We start from the raw sequence: 18,571 nt of genomic DNA, 5'->3' as shown, positions 1-18,571 counted from the left end.
AGCAGAGATGTAGACACTATCCTACATTATAGTCAGTGTGGTCAGTTAAGCTCAGAGTCTGCTAGACTGCTAGATTTAATTAGTATCCAGAAAATGTTTCCCATATGTAGGATTTGCATATGGGAAAATTAATGGAGAGCAATCTTTGTTATAATGTTTTTAATTATTTTATCATAATCTATTAAATTGATGTCTGAATCACAGAATATGCAGTTTAGAACCTAAAAGTAAAAACAAGTATTAAAACTCTTAAAACTGATAATGTTTGCTTGGTAATGTGATTTATTTTCATGTACATCTCCATATGCTAAAACATCACAAGATGCCATTGAGTAATCTTAATGTGCAGGCATATATTAAAGGGATGTATTTGTATGCCTAGAAAATGCCATAATACTATTATAGAATGATAATAAAATATTACTAGAAGAGACCTCCTAAATACCTAGCCCATCCCTTGTCTCTAGGCAGGATGTAATAGTAATTTTATTTGATAAACCGTCTCTTAAAATCAAAGCTATGTACAAAGAAAAATAAAATAAAATACAATCAAATATAGTAAAAAAAAAAAATACACCTTTCTAAAAAATATATAAATATCACATTTAAAATCAGATATGAAATAGCATAAATAAACCATACTACATAATAAAATCATAAGATACCATCTTAAAAAAAACCAAAACTAATAAATAGAAATTTTAAAACTCACATTTTAATAACTCCATCTGTGATATTTTCCATGTTCTAGATGATCTATTTGAGATTGACATTACTCAGATATTGTACATGCTCTTCTCATGCCCATGCTCCTCTTCCATGCAAGCCGTAGCACACACCAGAAGCAGCAGTATTGGCTAAGCTCTATACTCATAGTCCTCTTCCTTAGGGCCCATGATCAGTCTCTCTGTCTCTCACACACACACCATACCAGTCACACACCCATGACCAGTTTCTGACTCTCGCACACCAATCATCTCCCAACCTGGCACACATACTAGTCACCTTCCTGAACAGTTTCTCTCATGCCGTACACACACACAGGCTTCCCACTCTCGTGTTCTATCTTACATATACGGGCTTCTCACTCCCATACTGTGTCTCACACACACCCAGGTTTCTCATTCCCATGCTCACTCTCTCCACATTCACAGGCTTCTCATTCCCTTAATCACTTTCTTTCACATACACACACCCCAGTCTCTCTCTCTCTCACACACACCGTCACCTTACCAACCAGTCTCTCTCATATGCATAGACACACAGGCTTCTCACTCCCATGCTCTCTCTCACATATACTGGCTTCTCAGTCCCATGCTTTCTTTCACACACACCCCGACAACACCGGGCTTCTTACTCCCATGTTTTCTCACATACCCAGATTTCTCACTTCCATGCTTTTTCTCTCACACTCACTCCAGTCACCTCCCTGACCAGTCGCTTTTCTTGTCTCTCACATATACACACATCACCTCTCTGACCAGTTTCTCTCAATCACACACACATTCTCTCACAGGTTGGCTGTCTTCTCTCTCTCTCACTTCCTCCTCCCCCCCCGAGCACAAATGGTAGCTGCAGCAGCCTCCCCAAGCCCCTGCAGGCCAAGAAAGAAGAATCCCATCGGCCGCAGGAGCCTTATACTGCTATCTCCTTTGCCGATTGCCGGCTGCTTCGATTGCTCCAGTCCATGCTACTGCTCGGGGGCCGATACTGTTGCTGCTGCTACTTTTCCACGTGGCACGGCTCTTTCTCCTTCCCGCGCACTGCACTGCGTATCACTTCCTGTTCCGGGGCAGGCGCTGGAAGAAGAAAAGGCCAGCCACGGGTGCCACACCTTCCTCAAACAACGCTGCCATTCCCGTTGGGCTTGAATGTGCTATTAGCCCGGCAGCAATGAAGGAAGAGCAGCGGGAGAGACCGGGAGCACGCGACACACCTGCCGGTGCTTGGTGACACACCGGTTGAGAAGTGCTGATCTGTGGTATCGAAATCAGACCTCATATCTAGAAATACCATAATAACCATTTTCCTCTTATCCAGATTCATTCTAACTTCATTTGTGCAGCTAATGCTGTTTCTGCACTCCAGTCTTTCCAAAAACTGGACTGCCACAAAATTAGTCAACTGAGCTACAATAGCCTTCTTAATTAATTTCATTACAAGCAGTAAGTTAGATACTGGCCGATTAGTTCCTCACATCCACAGGATCTAGGGAGTTTTTCTTCACTACTAGTTGAATAAGAGATGTTTTGAGCAAGCTGAGGAATACCCCTTCCTTTAGACTAGAATTAATCATAATTGTCAACCGTTCAGCTAATAATATATAGTCTGGCTTCTTTACTAGTTATGTTGGTAATGGATCTATTGCTGAAGAAGTATTATTTTCCAACTACTCTTGTCAATCCTAGCAAGCAATGAAGGAGGGGATGGTAAGGCCTCTTATTCTGACTCTACTCAGTATTAGTCAGTTGTTATCATTACCACTGTTTGACAGTATAGTCAAGTTAGCAAACTGCTTGAATAAGATCAATTTTCTCCTTGAAAAAATCAGCAAAGTAATTAGCTGATAATGTTAAACTGTCATTTGGTGTTTCCTTTTTTATACTTGATAGCTGAGCTATCGTATTAAAAAATTGTTTGGGATAGTTTATAGCCTGTCCAATTTCCTTGGTAATGGCTTCAGATTTAGCCATTTTAATCTCCAATTTATTCTGAAGTTTGGTCTGATCACTTCTCTCATTCCTCCTTTTTCTTTCCCAGCTATCTTCCCAGCAGGTTTAGACCTGGATGAAATTCATCATGATTAGTGTTTTCCTTCTGAATTATTTTAAGAGGAGCAACTTAGGCATTGGACAATTTCTTAGCACAGAATCCCACATCTCTACTTGAGAAGTGGAAGAAAGATCAGAAAAATTAAAAGGAAATGCTGCCATTCCACAATTAACTTACCCAAATCAAGATCTTTTAAGGTTCCGTCACAGTGTCAGAACTTGCTTATAAGTTCATATTGCATTCTGGCATATAACAGAGAAAGTTAACAAACGGTGGTCAGACCAGGAAAAGAAAAAAAGCAAGGGACAACCCTAAATTTTCAGAGGTGCTGGAAGATTTAAATCCAGCATATGACCCACTTGATGCATGGGATTATTAATCTGCTGTATGAAACAAAGATAAGATGACATTTCCAGGAAGTGAATATCAATCGAGTGGGATTTTCTGCATGTATATTGAAATCACCTACCACAAACAATCGATCAAAATGTGCAGCACATTCTGAAATAAGCTCCAGGGTTTCACTTAACGATGGCCTAGATTTATTGGGAGATTATAGATTATCAGAAACCAGATTGTGGGCATAGCATCTATTGTAACTAAGAGTTTCACTATACGATAATACTTAACTCCAGACCCTTGATGTTCAGATTGTCTATAAATTAAAGCAGCCTCACCTCCTTTCCTGTTTCTCCGATTATAGTAAAGAAAAATTAGATGAGTAAACTTGTTTGGCGACAACATTGATCCCTCTCTTTAAACCATGTTTCCATGATTGCATCGGAAATCAACAGGCATTTTGAAGACTAGGAGCATACATTAAATAAACCACACTTTATATTATCACCAGTTTCGTCACTAGCTCCTTAAAAAAGGCAGACAAGATGGATAGATAAGAATTGAAGTCCTAGGTTTGGGTTCTTTAGATAGTATAAAATTAAGCCCTTATTGACTTTGATCCATAATTATTGGAATGATAGCCAAAATAAACCCAACAGAAACAATTTGCAAACCAGAAACCCAACAGAAACAACAATTTGCAAACCAGAAACTCACAATTTTAATGTCATTCAAAGGGTTGCTCAAAGGAGCAGGCCCTGTGGTGAGTCTTTCAGCGAAGGCCTAACGGCCAGAAGCCCACCTCTGAGCTGCCTTCTTTTAGATGTATTGGGCTGGTCAGTGACATCATCCAGCAGTGCCACAGGGTGGGGGGAGGGGTGAACTGAAGCAGTACCAGCAGCGGATTGGGAGTACATGGGAGTCAAGCATGCAGACTCCATTCTAGTCCTGAAGAGCAAGTAAAGTGCAAAGAGGTCCTCCAGGTCACCTTATGAGTATGTTGGGCCAGTCAGTGATGTTATCCGCAGCACCAAGGGAGGCAGGCTGAAGCAATGCCAGCAGTGGATCGGGACTCAGCTGGGGTCTTGTAAGCGTGCAGATTGAGTTCTGGTCCAGAAAGTATTTACAAATGCATGTGGAGTTCAAAAAGCCTTCCACAGCAAATTCCAGCACCAACTGAAGAGAATTGAAAAAGTAAAAACTTGCAACCTGCAGCCTAAGAAATAATGGAAGGGCCTGAGCTGTAGCTGTGCCATTCCAGGCAAAAGTTTTTCAAATTCACTAGTAACTTGTTCAGTATTATAACCCTAAGTTCTTCCTAATTTACAATATAAATCTCACGGCTATTAATCAAGTTTACTTAGGGAATAGCCACTGCTATTAATTGCATCAGTAGCATGGGATCTTCTTAGTGTTTGGATAATTGCCAGGTTCTTGTGGCCTGGTTTGGCCTCTGTTGGAAACAGGATGCTGGACTTGATGGACCCTTGGTCTTGACTCAACATGGCAATTTCTTATGTTCTTATGTTGCTATATTGTAAGCCCAGTGGTTTACTTGCAGAAATTTTGCACATAATAGCATGTGTAATTGGGTGCAGATAAATCAGTGGGATAATTTTAGAAGTGGATTTATGTGCTTAAGTCTGCTTTGAACATTAGTTTAACTTATGCAGGTTTTTTGACACCTAATTTAGGAAGACTGCTATTAAATTACCCCCTTTATTCCTTTGAAGACTGACCAGTCACGCCTCGATTTTTTTTCTTTTCAGACTTAAATTGACCCAGTCCCTTTAGCTCATATTATCTGCTCCACTATCATTTTTGTTGCACTTCTGGATTTTCTGCAGGTCCTCCTTGAAGTGCAGGGCCCAACACTGGTCTTAAAGTAGAAGAATTGCCACACCTGCTCAATATGTAGGGACCTTCATTTTCAGTTTTTATTGTATTTTTCCCAGGGATTTACCAATGTTAATTATAACAAACGAAAATGAGAGAAAAATCAATGTAAAAAGCATGAGCCATTTTCCATTGATTTTCTCCCCTTTTTGTTAATTACAATAAATGCTGATAATTTCTTGGGAGAAATAAAATACAATTTGAAAACGAATGTCCCTACTATGTGTAAAAATCTTGCTAATCCGTTTCAGTAATGTTAGTTTAAATTTGGGAATGATTAGGCATTAATAATTTATAAAAAGATTTGGGGAGGGAGCAGTACTGAATATGGATCAGTAGCGTGGAAGTTGTATTTAGAATATGCCTGCCTGAGTTGTAGTGTAGCAGTCAATGATCTAAAGAAGCAGGAACTGTTGAAATGAGCACCCAGAGAGCCCTGCTTCAAGGCAGCTTGGAATTATTTCTGGATCACTGCGTTAAGATGCACTGATCTAGGGCGGGGTCCTTGAGGTTCACAAATGGGTCTGATTTCCAGGATATAAAAGAAATATATATATATATATGTATGTATATAAATAAATAAATACAATATATTCACAAAATATATTTGCATACATTTGGTCTAAGGATTCTGTTACTTTACTTATTTTGGGTTTTTGTGAAAACCATTTCTCAGGGACCAGGGTTGAAGACCCCAGGCCCTTTTGGGTTCTGTTAAGAAAAGATCATTCAGGAAGTCCTGCAAAACAGTGCATGCTGCGATTTAATACATAGATGCCTAGGTAGCAGAGGGAAGAAGAATGCTACAGATAGAGTAAGACCTCTATCTGTAGATAGAGGTCTTACTCTATCTACAGATAGAGTAAGACAGATATGTTTGGAATATGTCGATCAGGCATGTAATATAATAAAACACACAGGCAGACTGTGGTGAACCAAGTGGTCCTTCTGATATTTTCTCTGTTTCTAAGTTGCATAGTAAATTGATTCAGTATTCCTGCTTCATACTTTGGCAAGAGTTTCTGCATAATACAGTATCTAATATTTCCCTGGAGGGAAGGTGTTCCCATTCTTTAAGACAGTTTTATATATTTCTTATATCAGGAATTTTTTAAGCGATTATGTAACTGAATAGGTATTTTCCTCTTTTGTGAAATTCTAACCATTGATAGGAATTACATTTTAAATTTATAATCTGGCACAGGTAAGTTCCAAGTGATTAAGGAAAATATGTGAGTGGCTTGCTGAGCGAGCTTTCAGTAGAAGTTTGTGCTAATACTGTCTGTTTTTTTTTATACATATATAGTTTGATGGCATCCATGTAGTGAGTGGATCCCTTGACACCTCAATCAGAGTTTGGGATGTGGAGACTGGGAACTGCATTCACACATTAACAGGACACCAGTCACTAACCAGTGGAATGGAACTCAAGGACAACATTCTTGTCTCTGGAAACGCAGATTCCACAGTTAAAATCTGGGATATCAAAACAGGGCAGTGTTTACAGACGTTGCAAGGTGAGGTTCATGGTACCCTAATCCCTTGTCGTTTAAAATATTGGAAAAGACTTATATTACGTATGTGATCTGTATCCTAGTCTCTAATGATATAAAGAGACACAAGATTTTAGGCATTTTTACAGTAGGAATCCTCTATGGACCTGATGTTTCATCTATGTAATTTTTTCATCTAGTGCACAAATTTCCCGACTACAGAAAAGTTACGTGTAAATTTCTGTAGCTAAAGCAAATATAAATTGACAGCAGGGGAATGTGTGCAGCACAGGAACAGGTGTACATGTATGCACACTTCTCACCAGTTTCTGGACAGCACACGTGCACATACACTTCTTCCCAAAAAACCAACCCACCAAGCCTTACGCATACCGCATCTCCAAAACCTGTACACTAAATCATCACAAATCACTCCTACACATATTCCCTGCTCACAAACCCAATACACACACACACACACACCTACACACACACACACAATTACTTCGTAAAGCAACACACACCCCACCCAGAACAGTGAGTGACCTAGCAAGGAAAGAGCGTGCAATCATCATATACTCTTGACACACACCACCCTCCCCAAAAAATATTTGGGAGAGAATCTGTGATAGAAGTATATGGCAAGTACATTTCAGCTATTGCAAATAACATCTTTAGAAACTGTATGCTTTCTAATCTTGCTCCTTTTGCATTATAATAATAATTATTAGTATGTGGAAGTTGCTTTTAGTTTCCTTTAAGGTTTTTAAAGCAGTATTTTCACCAGGTGGGAGTGAATGGCTCTAGTGTGTTTTATACACTTTTCAGTTTAAATCTGCCCCATATGGGTAATGATCAGAAGCTGTTACCATCTAACAGCTATTTAATGGCCTTTGTGAAATGAATAGGTAGTTTGTCCTGTTCCCTGTAAATAGGTGCCCCAATTACAAGTCCCATCCTAATGAAGGGTCCTTAGACACGAAAAACAAATACTCTACTTACCATCTGGTGCCAGCCCCTCCAGAATGACACTGAGGAACATTGGCAGGGCTATTTTGGTAAAACCTGCATTTCCATTGCCTATGGTAGTGGAAAAATGAAGGACTTCAAGCCCTGCACTTACAGTATTAAATATTCAACCTTTTTAAAGAAAGCATATAGCTCTGTGTTAGAAATGTGAGGGGGTAGAAGGAATGGATCCTTTCAGGGAATTTAAGCAATATAAAGGTATAGGTAGCCAGGAGGAGACTGCTTGCTCACTCTCCTCTTTGAGCATATTGGCTGTGCTAACACTTGTTACCTTATCTGTGATCCAGAAAGTCTAGGAAAGGACACCTGTTTGCCTCAGAATCAGACTGCTTTATTTTCAGACATTTCAGGCTTAGCAGTTAGAATAAGATAAACACATGCATCTATCATCCTTAGCACAGGTTTATACTGAGTAAAGCTCTGCATCATTAGTAAACTTAACATATGAGAGGCCTTCGTTTGTTTAGGGTATATTAATAAATGTAATTATCTACAGCCATAACTTTCGATTACCTTCCATTTCACCCTGGAGCATTCTCTGGGGAATCTCTGCTGAAGGGAGCAGACTTTCTTGGCCCCACCCGCTTGCTAGGCTAAGGCTGGTCTGAGCCCTGGAGAAGAAAAGACAGGTTCAAGATGAAAAGCCAGGTAACAGCAAGGCTTCCTTACATGCAGTCTCACAGGACACCAGAGCTCATCTACTCTACATCACAGGGAAGAGCAGGGAGCACTGGCTCATGCATCACATTCAAGTGTTAATGGTGGTTCTTTTGCCGGCCTCCAGGCCCTCTTCCTGGCTGCTTTTAACAGGCAAAGCATGAATATGTAAGAAGCTCATGCATAGTCACGTAGCGGGATAGGTAGGGTTGTTCTCCATTTCAGAATGGCTGTGATGATCCTTTGCATGTCTTCATAGTGGGAGGAAAGTGATAGGGTAGCAGGCATTCCCCAGCAAAAGAACATCACTTCCTAATTCACTTCAGCTGCTCAGCAGCATGCTGTGAAACGCTGGCTGTCATTTTAATAAAGAAAAATAGATGCAAAGCTTTTTGGGCTAAACTACTTCTGATAAGAGCTGGTTCCCTTGTAAACCAATTATTAGTGCAAAATGCTGGTATTTCAAAAAAGGACTTGTAGAACAAACAAAGTAAAAGTAAAATGCATTCATCGAAAGGAAAACCTCTTCTAATCAAAAAGATAAGTTGTTACAGGAGACAGTGCAGTATGTGTGGTGGCAATCTAATTATAAAACTGACATCTTGTCTGTTTATAAGTGGCAGGAAATACTTGCCATTCTATTTCCTTGATTTATTTCAGCAGGCAAGGTAAGCTGCCACTAGGCCCAATTATCCAGTTGGCCTTGAAACATCCAGATGACCCCTAAATTAAATATGCCGTCTGGCTGTGTTGAGATGGCACTTCACATCTCTTTATGTTCCATTAGTCCAGTATACCCTTAGCAATTTTGTATTAGACAAGATCAGCATCTGTCTCATTTTATAGGCTAAATATTTTATATGATACAATCTGGAGATTTAGTGGGGAGGGGAAGGGTTTATCGGCATATTGTCCTCTGACCCTCATCCTATGCAGTTATGCTGTATTAGAATTGGATTGCAACCCTTCCACTCTGTGCACATAGGAATTCTTTTGTAAATGTATCTGTCTGTCTCCTTCAGTTGGTCATTCCTTCCCATTAAAGAAGGAAAGATATAAAGAAGATGGAACATTTAAAATGTGGCACTACACAATCTCATTTTAAACCAATCTGCCAACAACTAACAGATATAAATCAGAAGAAGCCAAATGATGTGTTTTTGTAGAAATCATACCATGTCAGTGACAGGCTGTTCTTTTTCCATTAATATTACTGCCATAAATTTCTTAAAATCTTCAGCTAGGGTTATTTTTAAATTCTAAATTGACCACACAATCATTGTAAATTTTAAAGGCTCAGATAAATGTTAGTTAATGTGAAGCCCTAACCATATTTTCTATTCCAATTTCTCCTAGGTCCCAACAAGCATCAGAGTGCTGTGACCTGTTTACAGTTTAACAAAAACTTTGTAATTACCAGCTCAGACGATGGAACTGTAAAACTGTGGGACTTGAAAACGGGTGAATTTATCCGAAATCTGGTCACGCTGGAGAGTGGGGGGAGTGGTGGTGTGGTTTGGCGGATCAGAGCCTCTAACACCAAGTTAGTGTGTGCAGTTGGAAGTCGAAATGGAACTGAGGAAACGAAGCTTCTGGTGCTGGACTTTGACGTGGATATGAAGTGAACACTGAAAGATAAATGTGTCCAAATGTGTAGACTACATAATTCCCTCCGCCCGCCCACCTCCTGCTCTCAAGTCCCTCAACCTCTCCTCCACTCCCCTCCCTTGCCCCCCCCCCCCCCAAAAGAAAGAAAAGTCCCTTGGCCTTGGGTGGTACAGAAGGTTGGTTTGGGGCAACAAATCGTAGTGATCTACAGACGGCATGTGGCAAGATGAGGGTGGCCAACAATAACTGATGAGAGGCATTTACTGTCTCACTCCAGAAAAAGGCTTCCCTTTTCAACATGCAGCACCTTAGCAAAAATAAGACACTTGAAACTCAGCCAGGTGCAATTTTTTCTCAGTTGTCCATAAATGGTTACTGGGCAACGCACGTGTCAGAAGAATTGTTGCAGGTCTTGTTTAAACTGTTTTGCAGCAAGGAGCTGTCTATACCACCAAAACAATTACTGCTCAACTTTGAATCTGGAGAGCATTTGTAACAAAGAGAGCTTTCCTGACTTGGAAAAGCGAAAAGAATATTTTTTACTGTGAATTGTTTTTGTACAGTTTTACCACACAAAAAAAAGGCTTCTTTTCCTCCCTTTTCTTTTCCATGTTTGCCGACCATTGCCAATGTCAATCAATCCCAGTATTAGCCTCTGTTGTTCTCTTTACTCCTGCTTCCATCTGCACTCTTCAGTGTGTGTGTTGCTCTAAGGTGGCAAGCTGTCCTGACTTCTCAAATGGAGTTCATTCTTGATGCTGGTGCTAGAAGTAGGTCTTCAAACATGGGATTGTTGTCCCACCGCTGTACTGTATTCCCAGTGGCCAAACATATTTATGCTGCTATATGAAAAAGAGGAAAAAAAAGCAATTGTTTTTCTTTTTGGGGTTTTTTAAGGGTTTTTTTTTTTTGTTTTGTTTTTTTTAAATGCTGTGACGTTTTAGTCCCAGAATCCCAAATTTGCTCTAGTTTGGTTATTAGAAAATAAAATAAAAATATATTATAAGAAAAGACTTTTGCCACTGAAACTTGAGCCAACTGTGCCTCTAAGAGGCTGAGAGTGGGAGAGTTTCGGACAATTACGAGTGAAGATTGCCTGCAGGTAAAGAAGCGAGAGTTTGTGCAAAGCTAATTTTCTTGTTTCTGCTCAAAATTTGAACACATTCCTTAGAGAAAAGCTGTTACAGCCCATTCTGTGGGGAAGTTTCTTTTTTGTTGTAAGGACTGTTGTGACTGGAATGAACATGCATTAAAAAGCTGATAAAAAAAATATACTAAAAGTGATATAATATATGCAGTGTGTATATATATATATTTATATATAAACACACACATACATATATGTATGATATATGCAGTGTGTGTATATATATTTTTTAAATATACACATATATATTGCAGTGGAAAGTAAAAGTTGCTGGTCACTTGTGTATTGCAGTATTTTTTTTGGGGGGGGGGGGAGGGCAGGAAAAAACTGTTGCAGTTATATTGCTGTAAGATGCTGAATTAAGCATAAGGTTTTTTTGTTTTTGTAGCGTGGGTTCCACAGGCTAAAGCAAAACCATGGATAAAAAAAAAAAAGCTGTCAAGTAATTTGATTTGCCTCATACTCTAAGAGCCACAACTCAAGCTGAACTGTGAAAGTGATTTAACACTGTATCCTAGGTGATTTCTTTTTTTTTTATTTGTTTTTATTTCCTCCTCTTTCTTGTCTATTAATTTATAGTCTGATTTTAAAATGATCAGATTCCAGTTAATTAATTTTACAGTTATGTAACAACCTGACATGATGGAGGAAAACGATGTTTTAAAGGGATTGTGTCTATGGTTTGATCCACTTAGAAATTTTATTTTCTTATAACTTAAGTGCAATAAAATGTGGGTTTTTTTCATGTTAGTTTGTTTCTCTCCTCTTTTAGTTTGATATATTTTTAATATAAGACTTTCACTTCATCTTTGCAGAATATCTATTATGGAGTTAAATATCTAAACAGACTTGATGGTATGAAATCTATGAAAATATTACATTGAAAATTAATGTCTTCTATTCATAAGGCAGGGAGACAGAAATATGCTTACAGACTGAGAACTAATTTGGAATGAAGAAACTCTAAGAAAAAGAAGTACCATAGGTATACGCAGCACTGCCATGAGTGATAGGGAGGGGAATCAATCCAGTGTCTTTAGGTTTGGTATGCTATACTCTAATCATTATACTACTATACACTGTCAACTCATGACCTAAATATCCCAAACACTTTAAGGATTTCCCTCAGTGAGAAAATAAGGTTTATTTGACTTAGAGTTGATCCTGGCAGTTCATAGTGCAAAGTCCCATTAGTCTGTATTATAGTTCTGTGAAAAAAAAGTTTTACTTGCTTCTTTTGAGTGATATATTTCATCTCATTCCAGAGAGCACTGAGATGCTTAAACTGATGCCTGTGTATATACATACGTATATGGATTACGTGCATGTACTTGTGTATGTATACATATAATATATTATATTATTCTGGCAGCATTTATTCTAGTTGATAAGCTGCCATACTGCTGCCTCCTCTACTCTCTCACTCATCAGACCCCATCCTGATGACAGAGTAAGTACTCCAGAAGTGTGCTGTTCATGCAACCTCACACATCCTTAACCAAATCCTCTTATTTTCATAGAAATAAGATTCAACAAACACATTATAGGTGAGAACCTTTGTATTTGCATAATCATATATTGGTGTCCTAGCTTTCCGAAGTTTTTTTTAAATATGTAACTTGATGAAGGGCATATTTCCTAGCATGTAGCAGATGAACTCAGGACCAATGGGTATAGTGTACTCCTGATAGCAGTTGGAGACGGATCAGATTTCAATCTGACGTCAGCCCTAGTACATATACCCCTGCAGGAAGTGCAGCTCTTCAGTATTTTCCGTCTCCATAGCAGTTAGGGACTGAATGCACGCTCGCACAGTGTTAGAGTAGTTTTACCAAAGAAAACCAAAATAAGAAGAAATCTTACCTCTACAGACGAGCCCCGCTCTCCTGCGGTGACACTCATTGGGTCCTTCCCCCAGTTGAGAATTCCCGAGGTGATTTCCACAATCCCTCGGAAGTAAGCCTTGGTCTGGCGGCCGACCGTCGGCGGGGACCTAGCCCCCGACATCGGGTGAGGCTGAGAGGAGCAGGTGCAACTTTGAGCGTGGCGGTGAAGGTATTTTCCCTCTCCCACCGCAGTCGGAGACCGCCTGGAACGAGACCGAGAAGCGCCAAGACACAAGGTAAGGTAGAAATCTATTTAAAAGTCTCCTGTCTCAGAAGCTCGAGAAGTCGCACAGGTCGCCAGCCGGGACCAATGCCACCGGGTTGATCTGCCCTAGCAGGGCTAGACCCTGGTCAGATCCGAGGGTCCCACCACGTGGAGACCCTCCGAGGTGGTCGCCATATTGTCTGCGTGGTCGCCGTCACCATTTTGATCTGTTCGCCACCCTGTCTGCCGTTCTGATATGTGCGCACACAGGCAAGCCGTGCGCACAAATACCTTGTGCGCACAAGGTCGCGCACCCAAGTACCGTGCGCACAAGCGACGCGCATAACGACGCGCTTACTGTGCCGGGTGCATAACGTCAATCTGTGCGCACAACAGCTCGCACATCTCCCTGAGCACGCACCAAACCTACGCGCACAACTTCAACGCACCGGAGCGCACAACTGTATTTTACGCGCACAAGCCATGGCACCACCGGAAAAGAAACTCAAGGCTCAGGGCCTTTGCCCAGCATGCCACATTAGAGCTGCACAGCAGGAGGAGGCCACGGCCCTGTGTATACAGTGTGAAGAGGCCCTAGGGGATCCCACTCATGGCTCTCCCCAGCCGGTACCGGGTTCCAGCCTCTTGAACAGTATGCTGGACCTAGCATTGCACAGCGAGACCCCCCTCAAACGGGGCACCCCAGGGACACAGCACCCCTTAGTCTAGACCCAGCATCTATCTCCTGGTGGAATTCTTCAAAGGTCTGCATACCTTCGTCCACATGCAACCAGGGCCTCCTATGATACAGCCACAAGCTCCACCAGAGGTCCTCAACATCCCGGGACCCTCTATGCCCAAGGAAGTGATCCCACCACCCAGAAGCCCCACCTTTGGGGACACGGGCAACTCGGATGAGGATTCAGAACCCCTGGAGGAAGGGGAACTCCCTCCGGGGACAGAGCCCCACTGAACCATGAGACGTTTCTTCACCAAGGACGAGCTTCCAGACCAGGTCACACACAGCTTGCTTGCTATCCCGGGGGAACCTAAGGTGAACCCCCTACTAGAGGGACTCCACCAGACCTCCTGTCATTTCCTACTGTTACAAGCCGTCCAGCAACTAATTGACCTGGAATGGGATGCCCCGGAAACTACGTTCAAAGGGAGTGGGCTCTGGCAGCCATGTACCCTCTGGACCCAGCCACCAAAGATCTCCTGGTGTGTCCGAAAGTGGATGCCATGGTCTGCATGGTCTCGAAGCGCACTACTATCCTGGTGGAGGGAGGAGCAGCACTCAAGGATGCTCAAGACAGACGTCTGGAATCTATCCTCAAACAGTCCTTTGACGTCTCCGCTATGTCTTTACAGATCGCGGCATGCTGTGCCGTGGTGACACATGCCTGCTTATCACAGACCAGGAACAACACTCCGGGAGAGGTCCTGGAACCAGCAGTATCATTCCTCGCGGATGCCACTTCTGATCTGGTGCGCACCGCAGCTAGAGGAGTGTCATCCACCATGGCAACCAGAAGACAACTCTGGCTCCGAAATTGGTCGGCCAACACATCTTCCAAAACGAGACTCACAAGGATGCCTTTCAAGGGAACACTCCTGTTCGGAAGAAAACTAGAGAAACTAGCCAACAAATGGGGCGAGTCCCCACTGCCGCGGCTACCAGAGGACAGGAATAAAAGAAACCAGCGATCCTTCCCCTGAACCTCCAGGGGCAGAGGATCACTGCTCTTCAACTCATATAGAAGCACATATCAAGCGGCCTGCCCTTTCGGAACAAGCACAACAAAAGGGGAGCCAGCTCAGGCCCAGGCCCAAGCCACACCCCGCAATGAAAATCAGCCGACCCGTCCAAAGGAAGAAGCCATAGGGGGCAGACTTGCCCTATTCTACCAAAGATGGGTTGAGATAACTTCGACAAGTGGGTCCTATCCATCATTCGAGAGGGATATTACCTGGATTTCCACCACCCCCCTCCGGACAAGTTTGTGGAATCCCCCTGCCACGACCCTTCCAAGAGAATGGCAGTGGAAGCTACACTGACCAGATTGTTAGCCTTAGAGGCTATAACACCGGTGCCTCCACAACAAATAAATACTGGACATTATTCCATCTATTTTATCGTCCCCAAGAAAGAAGGAACGTTCAGACCCATCCTGGACCTCAAGGCGGTCAACCGTCACCTGAAGATTCCTCACTTCCACATGGAAACCCTACGCTCAGTAATAAGGGCGATACAACCGGGAGAGTTCCTTACATCCCTGGATCTGTCGGAGGCCTACCTACACATTCTGATCCATCAAGAGCATCAGCGTTTTCTACGCTTCTCGATCCTGGACCGGCACTACCATTCGGGTTAGCCACTGCACCCCGGACGTTCACCAAGATCATAGTGGTGGTGGCAGCAACACTGAGGAAGGAAGGAATCAGCGTGCAGCCTTATCTAGACGATTGGCTGATCAGGGCAAAATCCCCAGAGCAAAGCTACCAGGCAACCAACAGAGTCAAAACTCTACTGGAGAGCCTCGGGTGGGTGGTCAACACAAGCAAGAGCTGCCTGCAGCCCTCCCAATCTCTAGAATACTTGGGAGTCTGGTTCGACACCAAACAAGACAAGGTCATCCTGACACAGACAAGGAGATCAAAACTGATGACCCATTTACGAACCCTGTTGAGCGAACTTCGCCCCACAGCATGGGACTACCTACAAGTCCTCGGTCTCATGGCATCCACACTGGAAGTAGTGCCATGGGCACGAGCTCACATGAGATCCCTACAACGCTCACTACTATCACGATGGAATCCAGTGTCCTAGAACTACACCATTCGTTTTCAGCTCCCGGACAGAGTTCGGGCCCAACTATGATGGTGGCTACAAAAAGGCGGGCTGAGCCAGAGGACGAGATTATCCTCACCAACCTGGATCCTGCTCACCATGGATGCCAGCCTACGAGGATGGGGAGCACACTGCCAGGAGATAACTGCCCAAGGGCAATGGAACAAAGAAGAGTCGGGATGGAACATCAATCGCCAAGAAGCCCGGGCAGTCAGACTAGCCTGCCTACGGTTCGGTCACAGACTCCGAGACAAAGTGGTCAGAGTAATGTCAGACAACGCCACAACAGTGGCCTACAACAACGGTCAGGGAGGAACCAGAAGCCAACAGGTGTCTCTGGAAATAGACCCCCTAATGTCATGGGCGGAAGCAAATCTTCAAGAGATCTCGGCCGTCCACATCACCGGGACAGACAACGTGGCTGCGGATTACCTCAGCAGAGAAAGTCTAGACCCAGGAGAATGGAGGCTGTCGACCACAGCATTCCAATTGATAGTAAACCGTTGGGGAACACCAACCATGGACTTCCTGGCAAACCGATATAATGCCCAAGTGCCCAGTTTCGTCAGCTGCAGGTGGGAGCCCCAGTCCCAGGGAATCGATACCCTGGTACAGACCTGGCCACAGGAGACTCTGTTATACGCCTTTCCGCCGTGGCTCCTATTGGGCACAATCATCCACAAGATAGAACCCCACAGGGGACCAGTACTTCTAGTGGCCCCTGGACTGGCCAAGAAGACCGTGGTATGCAGACATATGAAGACTGCTGACAGGGAGCCCCCTTCCGCTACCTCCACACAGACCTGCTCCAACAGGGACCAATCCTCTACGAGGATCCAGCTCGATTCTGTCTTAAGGTCTGGCCATTGAGAGGACTCGCCTGAGGAAGAGCGGATACTCGGGGGCAGTAAGTGACACCCTACTCTGAGTACTCAAGTTCTCCACATCCCTAACATTCATAAGGATTTGGAGAGTATTCGAAGCCTGGTGCGAGGACTGTGACATCATACCACACTCAGTCAAAATTCCTGCGATTTTGGAATTCCTGCAGAACGGCCTACAGAAGGGATTGTCTCTCAACTCCATCAAGGTACAAATGGCCGCATTATCATGCTACGGAACCAAGAGCGAGAGCAGCAGCATAGCCTCTCACCCGGATGTCTCCCGCTTTCTGAAAGGAGTCAAACAGATCCGACCACCCCTAAAGTGGCCGGTGCCTCTTTGGAACCTCAAGCTGGTCCTAGATTTCCTAGCAGGAACCTCCTTCAGACCTCTCCTCGGCCTGTCTCTCCGACTATTAACATTGAAGACAGCCTTCCTGCTGGCAGTCTGTTCGGCCTGTCGTATATCTGAGCTACAAGCACTGTCCTGCCGGGAGCCATTCCTCAGACTCACCCCGGGAACCATCCAGTTACGCACAGTTCCATCGTTCCTCTCCAAAGTGGTGTCTCACTTCCATCTCAACCAAACCATCTTGCTTCCTTCACCAGATGAGCATAAGAATTCGGAAGAGGCTCGAAGTCTACGCCATCTCAATGTCAGTAGACTCCTAGTCTGATACCCGGAAAGGTCGGAATCAGTATGAAAGACTGACCATCTATTCGTCCTTCACAGCAGGAAGAAGCAAGGGGAAGCAACCTCGCGAGCAACCATAGCCCGCTGGATCAAAGAAGTCATCAAGGTGGCCTACGTAGAAGCAGGCAAGCCACAACCTTTACAAGTCAAGGCCCATTCCACTAGAGCCCAGGCAGTGTCCTGGGCGGAAACCAAGATGCTGTCACCCACCGAGATCTGCAGGGCGGCGACATGGTCCTCCATCCACACCTTCTCCAGGTTTACCGCCTGGATGTTCAGGCTCGGGAGGACACAGCATTTGCAAGGGCAGTACTAAGTGGGTCACGGGCAACCTCCCACCCGGTTTGGGAGTAGCTTTTATACATCCCATTGTTCCTGAGTCCATCTGTTACATGCTAGGAAATGGAGAAATTACTTACCTGATAATTTCTTTTTCCTTAGTGTAGACAGATGGACTCAGCATCCCACCCACGGCTGCCATTACTCATGGAATTCTCGGGGGACATCCCCGGGAGTGAGTGATTCATGGGTAAGCCATGCTTTCCTTCAGCTAGGACACCCATCCTACCAGGTGTCGATGTTTCTCGGTTGAGGGCACTGGCGGTCTCCAGCTATAACCAATTCAACCGGTTCAAATTAATTAAGTTAACCAAGTTATAAAGTTAATCAAGTTATTCAAATTATTCAGTCATGCATATATCCGCAATGCTTTTCAAGGAGAATACTGAAGAGCTGCACTTCCTGCAGGGGTATATGTACTAGGGCTGACGTCAGATTGAAATCTGATCCGTCTCCAACTGCTATAAGGAGTACACTATACCCATTGGTCCTGAGTCCATCTGTCTACACTAAGGAAATTATCAGGTAAGGAATTTCTCCATTACTCTTGAAAACTAATTACAAATGCATCATTAGTCCAGTAAAAGTTATAACCTACAACTTGTTTGTTTGACCTTTTATTTCTATGTATCCAAGTGGACTACCACAGCAACCACACTACTTCATTTCTCTACTTTGAAACGTCTCCCTCCCTACATGCCTGCTGTGTTTTTGATGAACTTAAGAATGCATTACAAGCTTCGTGATCTCAAGGAGACCAAGAAACAGCATGAA

The 18,571-nt window shown here is 43.3% G+C and overlaps 1 protein-coding gene across 7 annotated transcripts in view; it reads left to right on the top strand.

The window, feature by feature from the left end:
• Positions 1–11,691, top strand: part of FBXW7 (F-box and WD repeat domain containing 7) — an 808,352-nt gene extending 796,661 nt beyond the window's left edge. For 6 of the 7 annotated variants that reach the window (XM_029607316.1, XM_029607232.1, XM_029607399.1 and 3 more), the window contains 2 exons: positions 6,314–6,524; positions 9,543–11,691. In XM_029607316.1, the coding sequence (XP_029463176.1) occupies positions 6,314–6,524; positions 9,543–9,811 (480 nt within the window). In that variant the 3' untranslated portion in view covers positions 9,812–11,691. Of the gene's footprint in view, positions 1–6,313; positions 6,525–9,542 lie in introns of those variants that run through there. The other variant, XM_029607735.1, reaches the window with a different exon arrangement.
• The last annotated feature ends 6,880 nt before the right edge of the window (positions 11,692–18,571 follow it).

This window comes from Rhinatrema bivittatum, chromosome 1, assembly GCF_901001135.1.
Source record: "Rhinatrema bivittatum chromosome 1, aRhiBiv1.1, whole genome shotgun sequence".
In the NCBI taxonomy this organism is placed as follows: domain Eukaryota; kingdom Metazoa; phylum Chordata; class Amphibia; order Gymnophiona; family Rhinatrematidae; genus Rhinatrema; species Rhinatrema bivittatum.
Note: the sequence above shows the minus strand (reverse complement) of the source record. Positions and strands in the feature narration are given on the sequence as shown.